Below are 24,206 nucleotides of genomic sequence, written 5' to 3' on the forward strand. Positions count from 1 at the left end.
TTGCCCTGTGGCTAAATGTCAGATAATACATACCCATAACAGCTTATTTTTTTAATGTTCAGAGTCTGTTCTGTTAGTTTATCGTTGTATTTATTATCTTTCATATTCATGTCTGGTGTTCTGTTTATAGTCATTAGTCTTTGCATTCGTCTTCCCCTGTGATGTCTGAGTCTGAATGTTTACGAGCCCGAGTCATTCCCCTGTCTGTGTGCCCAACTATTCGGGTGTTTACGGTAGTTCCGGGGTTCAACCTTCCTTCCAATCTTGCTTTCCTTTCTTCCTGTTTTGTTTTCTCTCTATTTCATGTATGTAGATAACACTAATATACTAATCCCAACAAACATAGAATTTGTACAGTACTAATCATACTAACACACTAATATGTTTGTCAAACTAACAAACTAACATTCACTAGTTTTGGGTATTTGTAATTTAACCCCTTCCCTGGCGGAGACGAGTATATACGTTTTTACCGAATGTGTTTTTTTCAGTCACGGACGAGTAAACATGTCTAAACACTTTTATTTTCAAAATAAAATTTCAACCACAAAAATGGGAAAAAAATGAAAAACAAGTTATTTTTCATAATCAGCATAAAGAATACTATATTACATATAATTTGAAACAAATCGTCTGAAAATGACAGGTTTTTTCCTAAATAATTGGCGGGGAAGGGGTTAAATCACATAACTAACTTATTAACGCATCTCCAGTTTCAATTCTGTTCTGTAACTTCTGTAACAACAGCCTTAGTGGCTGCGTCTTAAAATCTCACCAACCTCTCTCATAATCCTGACTTTACCCCTTTTTGAGCTGTATTAATCTCACATTGGGAAGTTTGTGATGTGTGATCTTAATCCAGTATGAATCTGCAACGTCTGTAGTCTTCAAGTGCAGAATGTAAAAATGCCAAAGCAAATGATCCTGTTTCACCCAACTCAGAGGTCCTACAGTAATAGCAGTCCCGTTCGAATGGACTCTGCAGTAATTTAATAGCACATTAAAAGGGTTTGCCTTGTGTCTTGGCAACAGTTTAGTTTTTCCCCCGCAGAAGTGCAGCTAGTGATGTATACAACCAGTCTATCTGGTCATTTCAGAAGAATTGCAGAAATGGATAAGCCCATACAAATAGACTGGACAATACACCTTGGAACCTTACTGCAGCACAGCCTACTGTACAACCCATCCAGCTCAAATGAGGCTTTTGTCTCTTGTTCAGATTCAGATTCAGATTCTGAGTCAGTAGCTGTAGTAGATCCCGGACTTTGCAAAACATTATGAATATTCCAATAAGTGTTTGTACATCTGAACTGCAGACATCAAATCTTTAATAAAGAAACTACAATGTGGTCCATTGGAGCAATGCACTCCATTCCTGACATTCCAGCTAAAATAATCAGTTTGAGACAGAGAGCAGAAGGTGTAACTTAACATGAAGACATGCTTAAGAATTGTTTGGACATTCAAACTTGTTTAAAGCTCACATTTATCAGAAATATAGATGAAACTGTTTTGCTTTAAGATTTTATTTTCTTTTTTAAAGGACACTTGTTCTTCCCGATACAAATAATCTGACGCACTAGTGAAATTTCCATCTAAAACTATCCAGATCTATCTAAAATGCATTAAAAAAGATTATATTTATATGTCATCAGAAAATATAAAATGTCAATTAAAGCTGTTTAAAGCACAAAATGGATCATTAAAGGCCCAAACGTTTTCATGTTTTTGAGCTTCTCGTATGATCTTGGACCTTTTTTGCTCATTTGTGTTCCATACTGATTCAAGTGGGGGAAAAAAAGTTCAAATACAATTTTTTGGAGCTGTTCATAGAAGAATGTTTTTGCATTATTTGATCATGTTGCTAAATGTTAACACAGAGAGCTGACCCATGGGGTCTGGGGCACTCTGAGGGCAGGGTTAGGGACTTAAAAAGAAAGCTGATGCACGTGGGCCTTTAATGATTCTTAATTGGTGGCCAAGTAGATGCCCCCCCCACCCCATCACACTGTCTTGAATGTGATGAGGTATTCAGGGTAGGCGCCCGAGTCATAGAAAATGACAAAGATGAAGGGGTTCTGGAGTTTGTCCACTGCACAGTCATGCAGGCCCGTCTGGAGATTGTTGGGGTCCACAGGAGACGGCGCCTTCATGCCCTGCAGTCCGAGGCAGGGCTTGCCAGTGAGGACGCGGGCTCTGTAGATGTACTTGTGACCGTTCCCATCGGGGGTGGAGTACTGGTCATGGCACGAGTAGTACGCCTCTTTGGCAAAGTAAGTTCCACTTCCATAGATTGTAGCTGAAAACACCCAGAAGCATTTTTGAATGTTAAGTGTGCAATACGAATGAAAGCATCCATCTTTCTCACACACTTTGTCTGTAGTTTAAACTAGAGGTGTATATCAAGTCTGAGGGGCAGCTGCGTTGTTTAATTTGCTCACGGTAACATGGATGTATAAATGTAATGCAAATTATTTTAATTTTAAAAACATTTTGAAAATGAATGCAGGAAAACCCCTGTGGCAGGGGACCCTGTTCCTGTTTCAGGTTTTCAGTCCACTGAATTCTGTTGAATTCAGTAGTAGAGTCACATGTACCAAAGTAGGGTTGAATTGAAAATTTACAGGACGGTAGGGCTCCATAAATGGGGTCAGAAACCACTGCCCTGTGTTAATGTCAAATCTGTATTGACTACAGACCTCTTTCACTGAATAGTTATGTTTAGCCTGTACTTTCCTGGGTCTATTATTCATCGAATAACCATACTGTAGGTCACATGAGGCTAGTATATGAACTTCTATTATTAATTAAATGATTTGGGCCCGAATATATTAATTAAATGCATTTAGCACAGCAAGCAGATACGGGAGTTTTTGTGGTCGGTACCATTTCTGCCACAGAAGCTGCGGTTGAAACCGTTCTTGTTGATCTTCTGGCAGATGTCCTTGGTTGTTCCATGGTAGAGCAACTGCTCGTTATCACTTTTTTGATATTTTTTATCCAATGCCTGTTTGCTTACTGCATACTTCCTCCACTGCTCCTGGTGCTGGATTCTCTGGATCTGAAGGGGTTTTACAAACATCACTCTCAACTTTAAACCTTTCAAGGGCTCAATTTCAGTTCGTAGTTTTTGCTAGAGGTTGGAGCTGTTGGCTTTATTCTTTGGAAATTAGGTTAGGGAAATGGGCTTGTAATTTAAAGCGTTCAAAAATGTTCAATTTGCAACTTAAGTAAATATCCAGCTGTATGAATAGATTGTATGTAAAAAGAAGGTGTCAGTTGCACAGAATTAGAGTGAATGATGAGATGTACCTGGACCACTTCAATCTTTTTACTGTTGTTCTGTGCAAAAACTTGACAGGATTGCACAAATCCTTCAGAAATCTTCTGAAATTCATCAGAGTTTTCTAAGAGTAGAATGATGTCCAGATCTTTTCCATCCATCTTGGTCCATGTAGCTGGCGTTGTAATGATAGCTGCAAAATAATAATGAATGTATAATGATTCAATTTATTGTAATCGGGGAATTCTAGTACTATGCATACAAAGTACGTGACATATTTAGCTAAATGTTAGCTCGTGGTGACGCTAGCCACTGCTGCTAATATCTGTGGATTTCAGTCTGCTCTCGCCTGCCTGCACACATCACAAGTCCTGAAGCCTTTTGGATTTAGGCATGAGCTCCTAGCCCAGGAGAGAAATATGCTGGTAAAATCTCCCTAAAATATAAGCAATAACGTTAGTATTGTGTAGTTGGACCCAGCTATCACGCCCAACCAGCAGACATACAAAACTGAATGTAGTTGGCTTTTAATGGGCAGCTAATTAATGTTACTGGAAACTGGTGAGCCACTTGATTATTAATGTTTAGCCACCAAGGCTAATCTCTCGCAAGCCCGGTTCAACACTGTAGTAGCCAATCGTCTCCTCTTGACCACGCCCCCTCCTCCTTCTACTGGATCCGAGTGTATGAGTTCAGTGTATTGGACACATGCCTTCGGGATACAAGACAGAAATGAAAAAGGCCCATACACAGAAGAGGCCTATGATCTGTTCCACAAAGCAGGATGACTGAATTAGCCAGATAACTGCACTGAGTATATCCTGGACCCCACCCAAATCTGGAACATGGGCTGAATACAAGTAGAGAAGCAAGGCATTGGGCAGAAGTGAACACAGACACAGGTTGCCCGTGTATCATAGTAATGACTGAGCATGTTTGTTTTATAATATTTCTAATGTGAAAATCCTGCATAGTATGCCTTTTAACACATTTTCTTCTGACCATTATATCAAACATGGTTTATTTCTATTCAGCAGTAGCTTTGGGGATATGCCACATGACTACACAATGACTACTTGCTTCACTGGTCAGGCTGAAAACTTGTCAAGAAATGTACTGACCTGTTTCAGAGTCAGACAGAGGGGTCCTCTTGATTCTGCTAATCTGCCCTCCGCTGTCTCTTTGTTCCATCTTCTCGAAATCCACCATGAACCTCCCCTTTTCGTTCTGGTAAGTGTAGAACTTGTCCTTTCTGTGGAAAGCCAGCTCCAGTTCACAGTTGATTTGTTTTTTCAGGCCCTTCCAGGTATCTGACCTGCCCAACATCCAGCGGACAGTCTGCCATATCCTTCTCTCCTCCCGCTTCTGGCTTTCCCTCTCTCTGGCTCTTTGCAGAGAATCTTTGATCTGCATGACGACAAAAAGGACATCCTCTCTCTTTCCCGACACCGTCAGCCTGTTTTGCAGCATAGAGATGTGGACCTGGTGCCTCTGGCTTGTTTCAACAATATCTTGCTTATCCTTTTCTGCAAGGAGGTGGAGGTAGTTGTCTACCACGTCTTGGCTGGTGCACTCCTCTGAAATCAGGTCATCGAGGCACTTCTTCACCTGGGCCAGGTTTGCCACAGAAGCTCCGTAAACTTCAGCCACCATCACAGGGAAGGTAATGTCTGCTGTCATGCTTTCCAGACTCTGGTTGGAGTTTTTCCGGGAAGGGCTGGAGTTTGGGGGATTTTGAGCTGCTATTTCCGCTGTTTCCATGAAATTAAATTACATTACATTACATTATTGGCATTTGGCAGACGCTCTTATCCAGAGCGACGTACAACAAAGTGCATACCCATAACCAGGGATAAGTTCGCTGAAAGACCCTAGAGGTAAGTACAATTTCAACTGCTACCTGTACAACAAAGATAAGGACTATAAATGAATATAATTAGACCAAGAACCTGATCCAGTGCAACCTTAAAATTTTTTTATAATATACTATCCATCCAGCTTGTTTTTTAAGGGTTACGGAAGTAAGGATTATGTTTTTGTTATAAATCCATGGTATGTAGCTGCCTAGTCCAGTCTATTTGAAGGGATGGGTCTTCGGTCTGTGGCAAGTAATCGATCATTCAATTTATTTTAAAAATTCTGTCTAGCTACTGCAGTAGATTCACTGTGACAAAACGATACTAAAATTCTAAAATTTCCCTCGGGATGAATAAAGTATCTATCTATCTATCTATCTATCTATCTATCTACTATATTTCAAACCTTCATAAATTGCTGTTATTGATCAGGGCATGCTACCTGGTGCTTCAGGTATAAAAGCAGTTGCCCACCCGGGCTTAAATAGGTTTAAGAGAACAGAATTAAAATATGCTGGGAGCCAAACAGTATCCTATGTTTATTAACTACTTAATTCCAAATGGACCACTGTGTATTAACAGCACTCCGAGCTCTATTCTACAGTGATAGATGTGCTGTTTGGATCATACCTGCCACCCCAGGCATGGGGGTGACTCTCTTGAACTTCTTCATGACTTGTCCAAAGTCAGATATTATCTTTGGCTGGAATATGACGATGTTAACCGCGGTGATGGATGATTTTGGCTTGTCCAATATAAAGTAACTGATGGCATCAGTCATGGCATTGGCCACCTGAGACGCAGTCAAATTTCCAGCTCCTATAAAAAGGGAGAGAAGATGTGAGTCCAAAGAGGACACTACATTTTTCACTTGTGACATTCATGGACTGGCAGTGGCGTACCTGTCCCCAGTGCTGGGAAGGCGACGGTCTGGGCTTTGATGTGGTCGCAAGTTTCTAAAACTTTGCACATGGAATTGGTGATGTCTCTCTCCTTAGTCTGCCCGACCATATGGATGATGTGCTTGGATTTCAGATTGCCAGGTTTGGTTATTACTACTCCATCTTTAGGTTGTGTCCCTGGGCAACAAAATAAAACCTGTTTCTACACTGAAAAGCAATACCATCAAACCAACTACTCCCAGAAAACCAGGAAGTCCCATCAGGCTCTCAGTAATGGAGTGACAGGTGGTGTCATACCTAGAGCTCTGCACTCATCCAGTACTGTCTGTCCAGCTGCTTTGAGAATGGCCCCAGACACACCTGTCAAAAGGAAGACAATGCACTGGTCAACTAATCAAATGCCTATTTCTGATCCTGAGACCATAACAGAAATATGCTGGTAATGGCTGTTTCAGATGCAGTGGATAATCGTATTTTCAACTATATGAAGTTTAAGTTTAAGTTTCCAAATAACAAGTGAGGCTCAGGCTGGTTGTTGTCCAAGAGTAATCTCTATTTGTGTTTTAGTTTGTTGTAAGCCACACCTTAATTACTATATGGGTGCCATCTGATTGGATGCCATCTGATTGGATGTGAATTTAAAGCTCTGATGTACTATGTACTGAAGGAGCTATATGATCAGAAGAGGGCTTCAGGGCTGTAGCATATGCCAGAGAAGAAACAGGTACTCACCTGAGCTCAAATCAAGGCTGGTGTTGGTGCTGCTCACAATGACATCTGTCGTCTCCTGGGTGATGTCACCGCAGAGGGCTTTGACTTTTATTGGTCCCATGATTATTTCAATGCTTCCTTCTGTATAAATGAAAGGAAGGCAGTCATAAGATCTTTAAAAGATTTTATCAAAATTAAATTTCAGCTGTAATATGCAGCTATGCCAGCTTTGTGTATGACCAGCTGTGTATGAGCTGGTTGACCAGCTAGTGCTGGTAGCTTGTCTGAACTCTACCAGCTGTTTCAAAACATATGTAGCTTGAGCTGGTAAAACCAGGTGGGAGCTGGTCTGAACTGGTCAACCAGCTAAACGACATCAAGCTGGGAGCTGGTCTGAACTTGTCAACCAGTTACCGGCTATTTTAAAACCTAGTTTGAGCTGTTGTTTTCAGCAGGGATGACACATATAAAGATTCCCTAATGCAGGAACTTTAATACCATTGTCATCTTCATCCATATCCTCATCCTTAGTGTCCAATTCAGATGTAGTACTCAACTCCATGTCATCTTCCTCTTCACCAGAAGTATCCTGAAATCAATGTAACAATGTTGAATCAATGTTTAATCACTGTTACCCTATATTAATATTCACAGTTTATTAGCTCTGGCTTAGCATGTCTGTGTGTTTCAGTTATGACAGCAGCAAAATGAGAAGGCCAAGTTAATTTTCCTCTCAAAGGTTTTCCATACCAGCTTAGGTATTGACCACTGCTTCAGCCCCTGCAGAAAGTCCTGGAGGATTTTGTCTTCATAGACAACAATGTACATCAGCTTGAGAACAGTGGAGTTATGCTGCGATAAATGATTGTGGAATCCTAGAAGCATGGCATCAATGACATCTACAGCACTCAGCTTTCCCCCACCTGCAATATGACAGTACGGGATCAAACACATTAGACATCCATTGTCTCACAATGATGATGTGAAATATATGGTGACAGTCATCAGACCATCTGCTGTGACAGCATTTGTAATGTAAATAGTGAATGGTAAATGGTTGGCATTCATATAGTGCCTTCATCCAAAGCGCTGTACATGTGATGCTTCTCATTCACCCATTCAAACACACACACACACCAACAGCGATTGGCTGCCATGTAAGGCACCAACCAGCTGTGAATTGGTACATATTTATTGAATGCTGGTAGTATAAATAAGCTGAATGGCCATTTGTGGTGGCAGCATTCATAATGAAAGGCTACAGTCGAAGCCTTTGTCATAGGGATATATACTTATAATAATAATAATAGATTTTATTTGTGGGCGCCTTTCAGAGCACTCAAGGACACCTTACAAGACACAGTAAAAACATCATACAAAAACTAATCAATCAATCAGTAGCACCGACATGTTATATACAACAAGACATATAAATTATCAACATAAAACATAAAACTCATCAATCAGGGTCAGGTTAAATATGCCAGTGTGAAAAGGTGTGTCTTGAGTCTAGATTTAAAAGTGAGGAGAGTGTCAATGTTGCGAATGTCTTGTGGCAGAGAGTTCCAGAGGCGGGGGGCAGAACGACTAAAGGCTCTAGATCCCATGGTGGTCAGGCGGGGGGCAGATGGTGTGGCAAGTAAGGAGGCAGAGGAGGATCTGAGAGTACGTGAGGGAATGTGGCTATGGAGGAGTTCAGAGAGATATGAAGGTGCCATGTTATGAAGGGCTTTGAATGTGAGCAGCAAGATCTTAAAATCAATACGGGATTTAACTGGGAGCCAATGAAGTTGCTGGAGAACTGGAGTGATGTGATCAATGGAAGGAGTTCTGGTGATAATACGGGCAGCTGAGTTCTGGACCAGTTGAACTTCATGGAGACACTTGCGTGAAAGACCAAAGAGGATGGAGTTGCAATAATCAATACGGGATGTAACCAGGGCGTGGACAAGAATGGCAGTGCTGGTAGGTGTAAGTGATGGGCGAAGACGATTAATATTGCGTAAGTGGAAGTATGCAGACCGAGTAACATTATTGATGTGTTTTTCAAAGGATAATGTGCTGTCAAGGATGACACCCAGACTCTTAACCTGAGGGGAAGGGGAGACTGTGGAGTTGTCAATGGTGAGGGAGAAACTGTCAGATTTAGCCAAAATGGATTTGGTGCCAACGAGGAGAACCTCTGTTTTTTCACTGTTGAGCTTTAGAAAGTTGATTGAGAACCAGGATTTGATTTCCAGCAAGCAATCGGAGAGGGAAGTGGGCGGAAGAGCGGAGGTGGGCTCAGTGGACAGATAGAGCTGGGTGTCATCCGCGTAGCAATGAAACTGAATCCCATATTTCCTGAAAATATTGCCAAGGGGTAGGAGATAAATAATAAATAGGAGGGGGCCCAAAACAGAACCCTGTGGAACACCGGTGGTTACTGGAGTGGGCTGTGATTTCAGGTTTTTGAGTTGGACAAACTGAGTGCGGCCAGAGAGGTATGATGTAAACCAGACAAGATAAGTGCCAGTGATTCCAAGTGATGCTAGTCTCTCAAGGAGGATGTTATGTGAGATGGTATCAAAGGCTGCAGACAGATCGAGAAGGACAAGTATGGTTAAAAGCCCAGAATCAGCTGCCATTAATAGATCATTTGTGATTTTCACCAGGGCTGTCTCCGTACTGTGGAAGGAGCGAAAACCAGATTGGAATTGCTCAAACAGATTATTGTTGGTCATGTGGGCTTGTACCTGGGCTGCAACTATTTTTTCAAGTATCTTGGTAAGAAATGGTAAATTTGAAATGGGGCGAAAATTACTCAAATTGTATATCTCAAATATATGTTGATAATACATGCACATCCTACTGGTGAGGAGAACTGGCTATATCTGATGGTATTGAGCACTATGTGAATGTAATGCGCTATTGTTCATTTAATAATGTGAACGTCGAAGCCCTGCTGATGCATTTTTATTTCATTTTTTAAACTCTTACTTTAATTCTGAAATTGCAATTACATACAACTCTTATCTTTTATAAATGGAATCAATCTGGTTGCCCTTCTCTGAACCTTTTCCAGTGCCTCTATATCTTTCTTATAGTGCGGTCCCCAGAAGTGCACACAGTACTAATGGATGTCTGTAGGGAAGAATACATTTCCAGCTTCATTGTTCTTGGATGGTCACCTAACACCTCAATCATACTGAATGATCAAGGGGGATTAGGAAGCCCATACTGAATGATCAAAGGGGGTTCACTGCCTGCTTTGTTGACACTGACCATTTGGTTTCCTGTCACCCAATCAGGGACAACTACCTGTACTTTACATCAGGCGGTTTGGGGCATAAAAGCTCATTCCTTTCTAACATGAGTTTGTAATTGAACTGCCTTGCTTTTACCCGGTATGCTTCATACTGTAATTAAAGACTATTTTTGTTGTTTAATAAATTGTTGTTTACCTGAATATCAGACTTCAAGTTTTACTTCACAAAGGACCAAATTCCTACAATGTCCAAGCAGGTGTAACAAGAGTATTGTATAAGGTGAGTATAACTTCCTTGAACTTATACTCCATACTCCTGGCTATGTATCCTCGCATCATGTTGACAGTTTTTACTGCTACCACACATTGACAAGAACCTGAAAGGCTTTGGTCAACTATTATCCCCAAATCTTTTTCGCCTTGAGCATTTTCCAATTTTGTACCTCCCATAAAGTAGTCCTGCCTTATATTTTTCTTTCCCACATGTAGAACTTTACATTTAGTTGCATTGAATTTCAGGTTTCTGCCCACTTCTGGATTCTGTTTAAGTCTTCCTGGATTTTTTGGAACATAGTTCTTATATTAAGTGATTTATAAGAAGCATAACATAAGAAGTACTGTGCAGTCTTAGGCACCCTAGACTTTAAAATATATGTGTTTTTATATTTGAGATTTCCATAATATTTCATTTTACAGAGACATTTTCATATTTAATTTTAAAAAGTAACATGGTTGGCATTTATATAGCGCCTTTATCCAAAGCGCTGTACAATTGATGCTGCTCATTCACCCATTCATACACACACTCACACACCGACCAGTTTGTCAGGAGCATTTCAGGGTTGGGTGTCTTGCTCAGGGATGCTTCGACACAGCCCAGGCGGGGGATCAAACCGGCAACCTTCCGACTGCCAGACGACTGCTCTTACAGCCTGAGCCATGTCACCCCCCATGTTACTGTAAGCAATTTACTACTTTTTACATAAAAAACTTGATCAAGGCTGTCTGAGATCAGAAGCAAGGAGCCAACCAAAGTCTACAGAAGAACTGTGGCAAGTTCTCCAACATAAATGGTAAATGGCAGGCATTTATATAGCGCCCTTATCCAAAGTGCTGTACAGTTCATGCTTCTCCATTCACCCATTTATACACACACTCACACCGACGGCGATTGGCTGCCATGCAAGGCCCCGACCAGCTTGTCAGGAGCATTTGGGGATTATGTGTCTTGCTCAGGGACACTTCAACACAGCCCGGGCGGGGGATCGAACCGGCAACCCTCCGACTGCCAGACGACTGCTCTTACTGCCTGAGCCATGTTGCCCCATATGGAAAGAAAAACATGCTTGGAACAACCTCCCTGCTGATTGTCTTATAGAACTACAGGACCGTGTTGGCCATCTCAGAGAAGTGATGCCAAAGGGTGGTCACAAAAAATATTGATTTGATCAGTTTTTAACTATTCTACCAAATTACTAAAATGTAATGTAAAATGTATAGTACATTTATTTATGACCTTTCATTGAATTATTTTTGAAAGAATCCTGTCTATACAGAATGTTAACAGGTGCCTAAGACTTTTGGACAGTACTGTATTGTACTGTGTAAGTGCTCACCTGTGCCAATAGCAGGGAAGGAGACGGTGGTTATGTTGTTTTTCTCGCACTGTTCCAGAACCTTCTCCACCTGTGAGGTTGCAGCAGCTGAGGAGCGGGGTCCCACCATGTGAATGATGAAGTCACACTGTAGCGACCCACCACTCGTCACCACCACGCCATCATCCTGCTGGGGCCCTTTAAGCCCAAACATGTGAACAAAATGAAACCCAATAGTTTGAGGTTATGCAAAACACAGAAACTTTTTTTGGAAGAAACTTGATTGTCAGTCTTTTGCCTGAAGCTCACCAAATTTTTTGCATTCCTTCTTAACCAAGCGTCCTGCTGCTCTGAATATAGCTCCTGAAACTCCTAAAGGCAACATCAGATTATGCAGATTCAGATCAATTCATGAAGATGATAATACATAAACCAAGGGACAAAATTTGGGATTTGTATTCATCACATAGCAACAAGGAAGGCACCCTGGCTGCGACTGTAAACAGGCTGAATTCACTTTTATGAACCAGATCAAAGAGGGACTCACCTGCTTTCAGGTTCAGCTCATTGTTGGTTGTGTTGACGATCCCTCTGACAGTTTCTTTGGTGATGTCACCTTTCTTCACTTCTATTCTGATACCATGGATCTCAACTTGAGAGGGTTTATTATAGTAGTGAGAGCACACCAAATGCAAAAGGAAGAAGAAAACACACATCAATACACAATAAAGTGCATCTGGATTTAAGAGCTTTTTTTTACTGGAAGGCATCCGCTTACACTTTCCCACATACTAATTACACAAAAATGCCAATGTCACTGTGATGGTAGAAGACACACAAACAGTCGAATTGTGGCTATTTTTGTGTCACCTTCACAATGATCACAATAACAATGGGAGTTGTATTTTTACTTGTTTTATTTTGTGTTCTGTAAATACTGCCTAATGCTATTGTGTTCCACCTAACTACTGCAGCTAGTTTAACAATGTAACTTTCTGGTCAAGTACCCTAATAATGTTGCAGAAACCATAGATCAGTCATCAGAGGCAGTCAATAAAAATATTGGCAAAATAGAATTAACTTATGTGGAACAAGCGTTGTGCAAGAATCAACATTGCTTGCTCTTCATAATAAGTTTTGCCTCATCCTTAAAAAGTGATGAGATACCATATGAATTAACTGGAATTCTTTACAGTCAGTTGCTGCCGTGTGCAACTATGGATATGATTCTGTACGGTCATGGCATCCTAAAATTTCCATCGGGATGAATAAAGTATCTATCTTTCTGTTCAACAAACCTTGATTGGCTGGGAGCTGCATTGACCTGGACTGAATACTTGGCAAGTGGAACCCAGTGACTGCCTGGATAAAGACAGAACATTCCATGAAAACATAACTGTCGATAATGATACCCAATACATAGAAAGTGCCCAGAGAAGCTACTGTTTTGACGGAATTATTCTGATATTAAAATATTATGATATCAAAATATTAACCTCCTTTCTCTGCAGAGACTGCTGGTTCCTCTCTTCAAGGTAATGGCAAAAGGAGTCAAAAACCTTCTGCTCAAAGGCTACTATGAAAATGAATTTGATGGTTGTGGAAGTGGTCTGAGACAAATGGTTCTGCAGCCCCTTGAGAATGGCCTTGATGGACTGTTCTGGCTGAATGTTGCCTCTTCCTGTGACAGAAAGCAGCAGAAACCACTATCACATGTTGCCTTGTTGTTAATCTTTAAAAGTGCCCAGACAGACACCAGTCTTTCAATCTTATTTGTGAGTGGGTTATTTATATTGAAAAATTGAAGTACTAAAATCCCTGATAATAACTATGACTGACCGATTGGGAAAGAAAATATAATTTGACCAAAATGCTGAACATTTTCATCATAGTATTTGTTCAAAGCACAGTGGTTGTAGTCTATCCTCTTTAGACATTGGCAGTGTTTGTGGTCTATGCAGTATAGAGGTTGATAGTGACTGTGGCCATGTTGTGTAGATGTGGGCTGTGGTTGTGGCCTGTGCTGTATAGATATGGTCTGCAGTTGTGGTCTGAGAGTATGTTGTATCAAGGGGTACATAGTTGTGGTGTGCTCTATAGACATGGGCAGTGGTTGTGGTTTGTTGGGTAGATGTGGGCAGTGGTTGTGGTCTGTGCTGTATAGATATGGTCAGCGTTTGTGGTTTAAGAGTATATTGTATCAAGAGGGTACGTAGCTGTGGTGTGCTCTATAGACACGGGCAGTGGTTGGGGTCTGTGTTGTTTAGATGTGGGCAGTGGTTGTGGTCTGTTCTGTGTAGATGTGGGCAGTGGTTGTGGTCTGTGTTGTGTAGACAGGGCAATGGTTGTGGTCTCACCCTGTATATGTGGGCAGTGGTTGTGGTCTGTACTATATAGACATGAGCAGTGGTTGTGTTCTGTGTTGTTTAGATGTGGGCAGTGGTTGTAGTTTTTGTTATATAGAAGTGGGCAGTGGTTGTGGTCTGAATGTGTAGATTTGGGCAGTGGTTGTGATCTGTCTTGTGTAGATGTGGGCAGTGGTTGTGGTCTGTGCAGTGTAGACATGGGCAGTGGTTCTGGTCTGTGTGTGTAGATGTGGGCAATGGTTGTGCTCTTTGTTGTGTAGATTTGGGCAATGGTTGTGGTCTGTGTTCTGTAGATGTGGACAGTGGTTGTGGTCTGTGCAGTGTAGACATGGGCAGTGGTTGTGGTCTGTGTTCTGTAGATGTGGACAGTACTTGTGGTCTGTGCTGTGTAGATGTGGGCAGTGGTTTGGTCTGTACTGTTGTCGAGGACCCGGCCCTAGGCCCCCCTGATGAGAGATTGACGGGGGATGGGTTAGAAAGGAATGCATTGTTAACCCCTCGCACACGCCATCGAGGTGGTAGTAAGAACGCCCGTAAGAAGAAAAATATGTGGTTCAGAGAATGAGCAGCCATGCTTGTCAGTAGAGGAGTCTGAAGTCGGGAGACTTAGATTTAGGGTTTTAAGGAGCAAGGTTAAAGTTCTGACTGAGAATACCCCAACCCTACAGGGGAGGGGCACAATGCCTGGCTAAAGAAAAACAAAAATAAGGAAAACGGAAGGGATGTCAATACCGAAAGAAAATTAATGATTAATGGCGGATGATTTACACTCAGCTATTAGCTGGATGTCCTTTGTAGATCCCTTAAGGCGCCACAAAAAGGGGCACCTAAAGAGGGTGTTGGGATGGTGGCAGGCTTTAACGTCTGGCTTACATGAAATCAAAGTTTGGAGGAAGTCAAGGAAAGATTATGAAACTGACACAGACACCAGTGATGAATAGGTTCATTAAAAACAACATAAGGGCTAGTGTTTTTCCACTCATATATTAAAATGGGGGAAATTCCCAAACCAGAGGGGCCCATGAAATAAAATATTGGGGACAGTTCTTTTGAGGTATGAGAAAATGACAATTGGAAAAACAGAAATAATTAATATGGTCATTGAAAAACAGGTTATATAAAAGATAAATGTCTTCCCGCTTGACATAATGGGGGCATTTCTTATCAAAAAAGGTACACTTTTGTATGCAAAAAAGATATATAAGGGATAAGTTTTTAGACCTTAGAGCAGGATCCCAGAATTTGGCTTCAGAAGATATCTACGAGCTGTTGAAGAGAGAGCAACGCAAGACAGTCAAGCTGGAGTGGCGCGCTCCCTCTGCGCGCCACTCCAGGATATGGAGAGAGGAGAGACGTACGCGGTGCGGACTCAGGTGAAGAAAGAGCCACGCAGAACAATTATAAAGCTGGAGTGGTAATTATAATCTATATTACTTGTAGAAGTAGGAAAAGTAACATATTATAAGTTTACTTTTATATATCTTTTATTTCTTATTAGGATACTATATAAAGTATAAAAATGTAGAGAAATTATCATATTTAGATAAATATAATATTATAGGAATAGTTTCTTTTTAAACGTCAAGAAGGGGGAGCTATAGGATAAGGCTAAGGCCAAAGAGGATGGATATAGGAAGGGTGTACCTTGATTTTTAAACATCGTGGTGGAACGGTAATTTAGAAAGAGCTAAGAGGGGTATATGTAACTTGCATGTGATTAGCAAACTGCAAAAGATGATATGTACACTGTAATCTGTACAACTCTATTCTTTTGATTGATTATAATAAAATATATCTTACTATAATCATATGTGACAAAGAGTCTTTAGAGGAAATACATTGAATACAGGACATTGATTACCAGATTTGCATCACACCCTTTACTTCGAGACTGGGCTGGAAGTTCAGTAGAACTTACCAGGGCTCCAGGACGTTCGGAGTACTTGAGTTCGTCCCCGAGACACCTCATTGTGAGGTACTGCTCGTGGGAACGTGAGGTCTGAGCTCGGCAAGGGGTCCGTGGCTCACGACACTGTGTAGATGTGGGCAGTGGTTGTGGTCTGTGTTGTGTGGATGTGGGCACTGGTTGTGTTGTGGTCTTACCCGTCCCGATGGCTGGAAAGGACACGGCTGTGGTGTTCTTGCTCTCACAGAGCTGCAGGACCCTCTCCGTGGAGGTGGTGATGCCAGCTGTGGTGGTCGGCCCCACCATCTGAATGATGTGCTTACATTTCAAATTCCCTCCTCCTGTGACAACCACCCCATCTTCGTTTTGGGTACCTGAACAATTGGGGCAGGCCTGTGGTTAATATTTTATAAAATAGTCATTCCAGATCGGTTATATATGAAAAACAGTGGTAGGGTAGTCACTGGAAAATGAAACCAGGAAAGTGATTGGATGTAACAAGCAAGCATAAACTCAATAATTTTCGCAAGTTTGACTGTTTAAGGCTTGGACGCTGCCACTGCAGGTGATATAATAAATACAGAGCAGAGTGAGAAACTTTCACAAGGAAAATACAATAGCTTTCTTAATAAGAATAATATACATTTAATTTAATGTTAATTTATTTGTGTTTTAAGAAGGTTACCCAGTTTGGCGCATTCATCTTGAACAGATTTTCCTGCTGCTTTCAGAATGGCTCCAGAGACACCTAAGAAACAAAGTAGGGTAAAAATGTATTTCCCCCAACAATGAGACAAATACATGTGGATTAAATATGAACTCTCATTTGTATAGTGACTGAATAGTTCCAAGCAAGTGGCTCAGCTTCCTGTGACTATATAAGAAGTTATATTTTATTGCCCTCTGCATTTTAGCTAGGAGCAGTGCAGTGCCTGAGGATCAACTCCAGTTCTGAGGCCAGTGCCATGGTCAAGGGCAATAGCAGGAGTATACCTAATCTGACATGCATGTCTTTTGGTGTGGGAGGAAGTAGAGTACCCACACCAAAGAGGGGAGAAAATGCAAACTCAAAATCCATGAAAAGAGAATCTGGCCAGCCAGAACCCGGCTAACCACTACAACACTGTGCTGCCATACATATGGCCATTCTCCATTCTACAGAATAACATGTATCCCATAGGGCTTGACTGTTCTATATTAATAGAACAAAGGCCTAGATAGTAGCAAATGATCTTCCTGTCATGATGATATTCTTATGTTCTTATGACTCAAAGTTGGACATACAGAAACGTACCAGTGTCTAGATTCAGACTGTTATTGCTGGAATTCACAATGGCATCCACAACCTCTTTGGTAATGTCTCCTTTCTTCAGAATTATTGTAATGCCACCACTATCCACTGTAATTATTGACAACAAGAAAAACAGGAAAAGGCAAGTGAGCTCACAGACAATCCATTGTCTACACTATCTCCTAATATGTGCAATGGGTTATTAATTATGAAAGTAAATGTTACCGATACAGTCTGATCCAGGTTTAGGTAACCGAGGAGGTGGAGGAGTGGCTTGCTTTGTTGTATTTGCAGGAGGAACAGATAACTGTGTTTCTGTTGAATCTGTACTTTGATATCCCTGTTTAACAAATGGGCGACAACAGAATGTAAATAAAGACAGAAAATTTGTTGTCATCAATACATTTGGAATGTGGCTTTTCTCTCATGAGTCTGTACAAGTGATGCCACAAACCTTTTCCTTCAGGACAGTGTGAAATTCCTCTACAGTTTTGGCATCAGAGTCAACAATGAATATTTCCCTCAGGTGTGGAGGGGTGTCACAATGACTGTTGCAGAACTCTGCGATTTCCTTGTCAATGACTTCACAGCTTATTCTGATGGGGAAACCGAAAGCACCACACCCCAGAGCCGGCATTACCATGGAGACACAGTGCTTGCTCTCTGCATTCTGGAGGCTCTTTTTGACAGCTGATGCCAAGAACCTTGTATCACAAAATCTGCTGAACTCAGTTTTGTTGGTGTTATGCCATGTGGGTATCCCAGCATAGATGAGGGCCTTGGCAGACAGTTTTCCTGGGTTACCTTCAACTATGTCCCCAGCGAAAGGAAGTCTCTTCAAAAGAATCTGAGGCCCCCCAAACTGTACAATTTCCTTGCCAACCGGATTATCAAATGACATATTTCCACTCAATGGGCAAATGACAGCCTCAGCTGATTGCTTGGATAGTTCACCCTGGGCTATGGTTAAAGTCAGGAAGTATCCTATTTTAAATGTGCACGACAGGTGAGAGCTTGTCTGACTGGCTTGCTCAACAGTCAGGTAAAGCTTACAGGCAAAGTCCTTGGCCTTGGCCTTGAGAGCATCTTGATGTTTCTCCAACACTTTTGACTCCCCAGCATTGGAGTATATGTGTTTCCGGTGGCAATCCAGTTCTTCCTTAGTATCTACAGAAATCTTCCTTACCACAGTGTTTTTTTCAACATCCAGTTCTTCTTTTGCTTTGTTCAACAGGAGTTGGATTTCACCTTGAAGCTTCTTCACTTCGTTCTGTTGCCCCACCACCACAACAGAGTTTTTAGTGCTCTCAAATGTGACTCTGGAAGTTTTGAGATTTAGACTGATGCATTTGTCCTTCACTCTATCCCAGACCTCTTCAGTTGACATCAACATGACTGTGCTATATTTCTCCAGCAGTGCCTCAGCTGCTTGCTTAGTCTTCCTCTCCCATGTATGGGCCAGTCGGTGTAGCAACAAGGAGGGTGGTGTAATGGGTTTCTCTCCTCTTAAGGCTTGCTGCAGGCTGGAGTAGTACAACAAAGCACACAGGCTGACTCCACAAATATTGTGTTTCTCTTCGGCCACTCTGTTTGCAACTGTAAAATTGGAAAAGGAGATATAATGTAACACATCCTGCTGCACACCCCACTGCACATGTAGTTCTCATTAAATACTCACAGTGATGGAATGTACATTGTGATCATTGGACAGAGAACATTAGTGTATAAAAGAAGATCATAACGTGAGGTGAATGCATGATAACATACCATGAAAATCTTCAAACTCTATAAGCACACTCTTTGGTTTATTGTCCAAATTCACGCATTTGACTTGCCCTCCTTTACTTCTGCTGGAAAAATATGCCCTGAGCACCTCATCTGAGATGTTCTCCATATTTCCTTCCACCAGCACAGTGTCTGTGTACTCCAGACGACTGGCAGAGATATCCAAGTTCTGAAGTCTTTTTGAGGAGCATTTCTTCAAAAATGCCTGAACATCTAAACCATGGGATTGACATGTTGAACAAAACTTATTAGTAACAAAACTATCCAGCATATTAGTACACTGTACTGTTCTAGACACAGGCATGTATTGACAGCCTCGATGTGAATTACAATAGCTTTATCTTGTTTATTGATAGTGCTGCCCTCCTGCTCAATAGATACTATGGCATCTGGATAAATTAAGGTTAAATAATAAAAATATAGGTGATTATCATGTTCTAGATTCAGACTGCATTTCAGCCTTGTTTGCCGCTCTCATTATTACATTACATTATTGGCATTTGGCAGACACTCTTATCCAGAGCGACGTACAGTTGATTAGACTAAGCAGGAGACAATCCTCCCCTGGAGCAATGCAGGGTTAAGGGCCTTATTGTGGCTACATCAGGATTAGAACCCCTGACCTTGCGTGTCCCAGTCCTTTACCTTAACCACTACGCTACAGGCCGCTCTCCCATGAACATGGCTCAGGCAGTAAGAGCAGTCGGAGGGTTGCCGGTTCGATCCCCCGCCCAGGCTGTGTCGAAGTGTCCCTAAGCAAGACACCTAACCCCCAAATGCTCCTGACAAGCTGGTCGCTCCTGACAGCACTTTGGATAAAGGCGCTATATAAATGCCTGCCTTTACCATTTATGCTTTAGCTTTGGTATGCGGACCCACCTATATCCTGTTTGAAGGTAACTGCAATTCTCTCTCCGTCATTCAGGATCTCCCAGGAATGCTCAGCCCCTTTGCTGCAGCTCTTGATGAAGACGGAGAGGTGGCTGCACTTGCAATCCTCACTGAAGCCACTCAGGATGAACCTACGGGGATCAAGCCTTTCCTCTGCCTTTCTCTCATCGTATAGCTGTACGGACATCAAGCAACCCTCCGGGTCATGATCCTTCTTGGCCAGGACATTCTTCAAATCTGAGATGCAGTACATGAGTTCTGTTAACATTTAATGGGCCCGATTGATAATTCAGCCACAAACAAAATTATACAAATGTATCATTCATTATTCGCATTAAGTGTGATACAGGATTTAAAGGTACAATAGGTAATATTTTTGTGTTAAAACGTCACAAGACCAATGGAAATGGAAAAAGGCTCACTGACATATTGACTCACCCTCTGCCTTTGTTTATAGTCCTTAAATTCTGTACCAAAACATTGTACAGCTGTACAATAATTCAAGCTCATTGGTTGTAATTGCCACAGCCAATGGCGGGTGGGTTTAAACCTCACGTTCACAGAAAAGGGGGAGGGATAAACAGTTTTGTGGTTTGAGGGTGTTTGTTGCTGTAATTCCTCACTTGACCATTAGAAGTCCAAAATTACCTTTTGTACCATTAAAAAGGACACAGAGTATAACTCTGGGATCCAGTTGAACCAAGGGCTAGCATCTTCCAGATATGCTGATATTCATGATATCGATAAATTCCATATTGGTCTTATAAAGCAGGTACACATCCACAGATACCCTTGAGGTTTCAGATAAGTAAGCCATCTTAATAGAAAAGTAGAAAAGGCTATCACTTCAGAGCTTAGCTACTAGGGGTGTATCCCAACCAAAATAACGTATTTGGAAATTCACTGATACACAGAAGATTTTTCAATAATTTTCATTGCATATTGGTGAGGGTTTTTTGCATTCATTGCTTTTTTCTGGGCGCAATTTTCAATCACTATGGTAACAGGGTCTATCTGTATAACCTATTTTAAGATGCTATTGCTTTAGCGACAACAGTTCCTTATTTTGTAACATATGGGTGGTAAAACAAGGGTGGACAATTGTGAAAGGACATTCTCTGCATTTTGGAAATCCACATACAACAAAAAATACAGTAATGTCAATGTCCAGTGTCCAGCGGACTGAATGCATAATAGTTCACACGGAGAAACGTTGATAGAATGCCCATTGTGTACTTAAAATTTCTCTGGAGGAATTATCAATGTCCATTTCACCATTGTATATTTCTACAAAAGTACTTAGTACTATAGAAATACTATTATCAACATTTTGTATAGGCTTTCTCGAACATTATGAGCCGATGTACATCCATTTCTGGCCAGTATTTGTAACTTCAGCTCATCAAAGAACTGACGGTGAGCATGTTATTGAACTGAAGACTAAAAAGCATTTTAGCTCATGACATTACGTTTCCAGCGGCATATAATTTGTTAGGCTTGAAAAAAACAACCCAGCATTTTTTCACCTGCCCAACAAAACTAGAGCATTTTCAATATGCACATCTATTGCGCTATGACAAAAATAGTTCTTCTGATTTTATGCCAAAAATTTACGTTTTACAACAACAAAAAATATTTTATCTGAATATATGACTACCTTTGGAGGAGTGAATGTTTCTGAGGAAGACAGTGAAAACACAGTTGATAACACAATAGAGGGCATTAGAAAAAGCAATGCAGAATGCTCATTTTTGGTGATACTATAGGGGTTTGTTTGTCCAGTGTCGTGACTTGGCTCCATTGTGTTTCTAAGCGCACCAGCCACAACCACAATAATCTGCTTCCAGTCAAAAACAGAAAATATTTTCAGTGAGAAAAAAAACTTCACTGTATGTTTGGGCTTCTGAAAGTTTTAGTAATATTAGGAGTAATTCTGACTCTTGGAAAACAAAACCCCAAAGGGTTACACTTCAGAAGACACCAGGATTATGCCTGTAGTCAAAAGGGTTCCTTTGATTTTGTGTATAATAATGTTTAAGCTTATTTCAAGAAAAGGGGCGATACTTAAGGGGTTAATTGTTGGGTTGGACATACAAGCATTTTAAAGAGTTTCTGCTCGTGTCTGTATATGGTACCTTACATCCCACACAAGACTTTCACTGGGATTTAACATAAGTATCACAAACTTCCTCTAATTAGACCTACATGTGAAATGAAAATGAAGAACTTAATGAAAACTATATTACAAAAAGACAATTTTTCAGAAATAGCCCAAGGTAGATTCCATCCTTATCACTGTTAAACAGAGCTGCAAGATAAAGGAAACCAACACCAGTCTCATCTCATGCTTATGACTTCAGATAGACCTTTGACATTATATAAAAATGATTAAAACTAAAAATGGTCAGTATACATCAAACTACATAAAACCACCCGCAATATGCTCAATAAAACATGTCCAATAAAATCTGCATGGTACATGGCACCTATTCTTATTACCATTGGCATACATAAGATAATAAACAGAACATGAACAGAAACAGAAGCATTTAGCTTGCCTTCCTGGTGAAATGGTCCTGGCTCCTATAATTGATAGAAAAGAGAAAATACAATAAAGATTATTAATATTTGATGTAAGAAGATGCAGTAAGTGCACCAGTGTTTGGCCATTTAACATTAAATCAGCATGGCCTCTGGCTCTGCTACACCACACCAAGATGTCCAGAGATTTGGGGAAGAGTCATATTTCAACATGAGCCTACATTGTTGTTCTGACATAAAAAAAACAATTTGATTATCACTGTTTTCAAGAATGTGAAGGATTCCTGGCTTCTAAAGCTGTGTTTATTTCAGAGGGACAGCTTCGTGATTTATACAGCAAAATCATCACAATCATCACGTGTCAACATTATCGTAGCTATTTAAAGATATTTACCGCTTCTCCTATGTTAGGTGCAGTTTTTCCAAAGCCAACCTCTTTCTCAAGGGGACGACGGGGCAACGGCACTGGTTTAATTCTCTTCACATTTGCGACGCCGTCCTCTTGTAGTGGCTTCACTTGAAGTTCCACCACGCCCAAGGCCTCAAAATCAACCTTGTGCGGTCCTTTTTCCAACACACTTTTTGCGGCTGATAAATAGATAATAGATGCCGTAAATCTTTCTCTACCACGGTTTTAAGACTGGTCCCACAATTAATCCCATTCGGCTTTGTTTTACTTGCAATCAATGCATTATAGTTGTCAGTAGAGGGCAGCCGACGGATGCGAGCATGGAACCGACATTACATTACATCACAGGCATTTAGCAGACGCTCTTATCCAGAGCGACGTACAAAGAAATCGAATGGGGTCCAATTGGTCGGGAGCTTTTTGCTTAACTTGAAGCTTTTCTACCAAATCGGTCATCATAACAACAAAAACAACAACAACAACAATAATAATAACAATTACATACATACATACATACATACAATCATGATAATAATAATAATAATAATAATAATAATAATAATAATAATAATAATAATAATAATGATAATATGTGCATATTATTATTGTTATTAAAGTATTTGAAACTAGTCCGTTTTTATTATTTATATCTAGTGGTAAAACAATATATATAATTATTATCAGGTACACTCAGTTTAATTAAGTTATTTTAAACATTACCTTCATCCTCTACGTAAATGAGCAATGCCTTCCTCTTGTCATTGGGGTCATTTCTAATTTCCGAAATTTCACCTCCAGATTTTCTTTTATTTCTGAAATATAATTCCAACTTCGATTTCACAGAAGCAAAATCACCGGGAAGACCGACTAAAATTAATGTATTTTCTTCCATAAAGACAAGGCACTTGTATAAGTGCGAAGAAATACTAGGCTGTCAGAAACGGTGCCATATGCCGGATGCAGTCTGGAAAGAAAGTAAATGAATGCAAAACAACTTAAGACTACTTCAACAAATCAACTAGTGGCTGGTCCCATAGGCAAAAAGTCCCTTTCATACCAGGAACTCCTTTCGCGATTTCTCGACAGGAAAACAAAAATTAATTAGAAGACTAAAGTCTAAACTTCCTGCTAGCCTGCGATGTTAATCGCCTGTTGGTACGGGTGTAATTCAAGCTTAAACATTTTAGATCGCATAGAATGTAAATTGTAAACTGCAGCCTGTTTTTGATTTTTGATTTGGTTTATGCGTTTGATGCATATTGCATGGATATAAAACGATTACAAAAATATAGACAATATATAATTACACTACACATTTTGAAAGATATATATATGTACGCTTTAAACAAATGGATATATGAAGTTCCTATTGAAAATGCTATGGTATTTAAAATTAATCCAGGTTACATTTATAAAATGCGAT

The 24,206-nt window shown here is 40.6% G+C and overlaps 1 protein-coding gene across 1 annotated transcript; it reads right to left on the reverse strand.

Annotated features, from left to right (window-relative positions):
* Window positions 1–1,843: 1,843 nt before the first annotated feature.
* LOC133123501 (protein mono-ADP-ribosyltransferase PARP14-like) lies at window positions 1,844–23,734 on the reverse strand. The gene is made up of 24 exons (XM_061233972.1): window positions 23,504–23,734; window positions 22,769–22,962; window positions 19,822–20,062; window positions 18,925–19,155; window positions 17,612–18,753; window positions 17,383–17,497; window positions 17,161–17,265; window positions 16,552–16,614; window positions 16,064–16,240; window positions 13,091–13,275; window positions 12,893–12,956; window positions 12,142–12,246; window positions 11,904–11,966; window positions 11,616–11,792; window positions 7,503–7,675; window positions 7,251–7,341; window positions 6,774–6,893; window positions 6,339–6,401; window positions 6,042–6,218; window positions 5,770–5,958; window positions 4,405–5,034; window positions 3,313–3,476; window positions 2,887–3,061; window positions 1,844–2,299 (listed from the first exon to the last, which is right to left on the reverse strand). The coding sequence occupies exons 1-24, from the start codon at window positions 23,673–23,675 to the stop codon at window positions 2,004–2,006; spliced, it is 5,112 nt and encodes a 1,703-aa protein (XP_061089956.1). The 5' UTR covers window positions 23,676–23,734; the 3' UTR covers window positions 1,844–2,003.
* Between the last annotated feature and the right edge of the window lie 472 nt (window positions 23,735–24,206).

Source organism: Conger conger, chromosome 3, assembly GCF_963514075.1.
Source record: "Conger conger chromosome 3, fConCon1.1, whole genome shotgun sequence".
NCBI classification, from domain to species: Eukaryota; Metazoa; Chordata; class Actinopteri; order Anguilliformes; family Congridae; genus Conger; species Conger conger.

Coding starts and splice junctions, on each gene's coding strand:
- LOC133123501 (XM_061233972.1), bottom strand. CDS start 23,675: ATGGAAGAAAATACATTAATTTTAGTCGGTCTTCCCGGTGATTTTGCT. Junction 22,963..23,503: donor CATTTACGTAGAGGATGAAG/GTAATGTTTAAA, acceptor TCTATTTATCAG/CCGCAAAAAGTGTGTTGGAA. Junction 7,676..11,615: donor CTTCCCTGCTATTGGCACAG/GTGAGCACTTAC, acceptor GTCATATTGCAG/GTGGGGGAAAGCTGAGTGCT.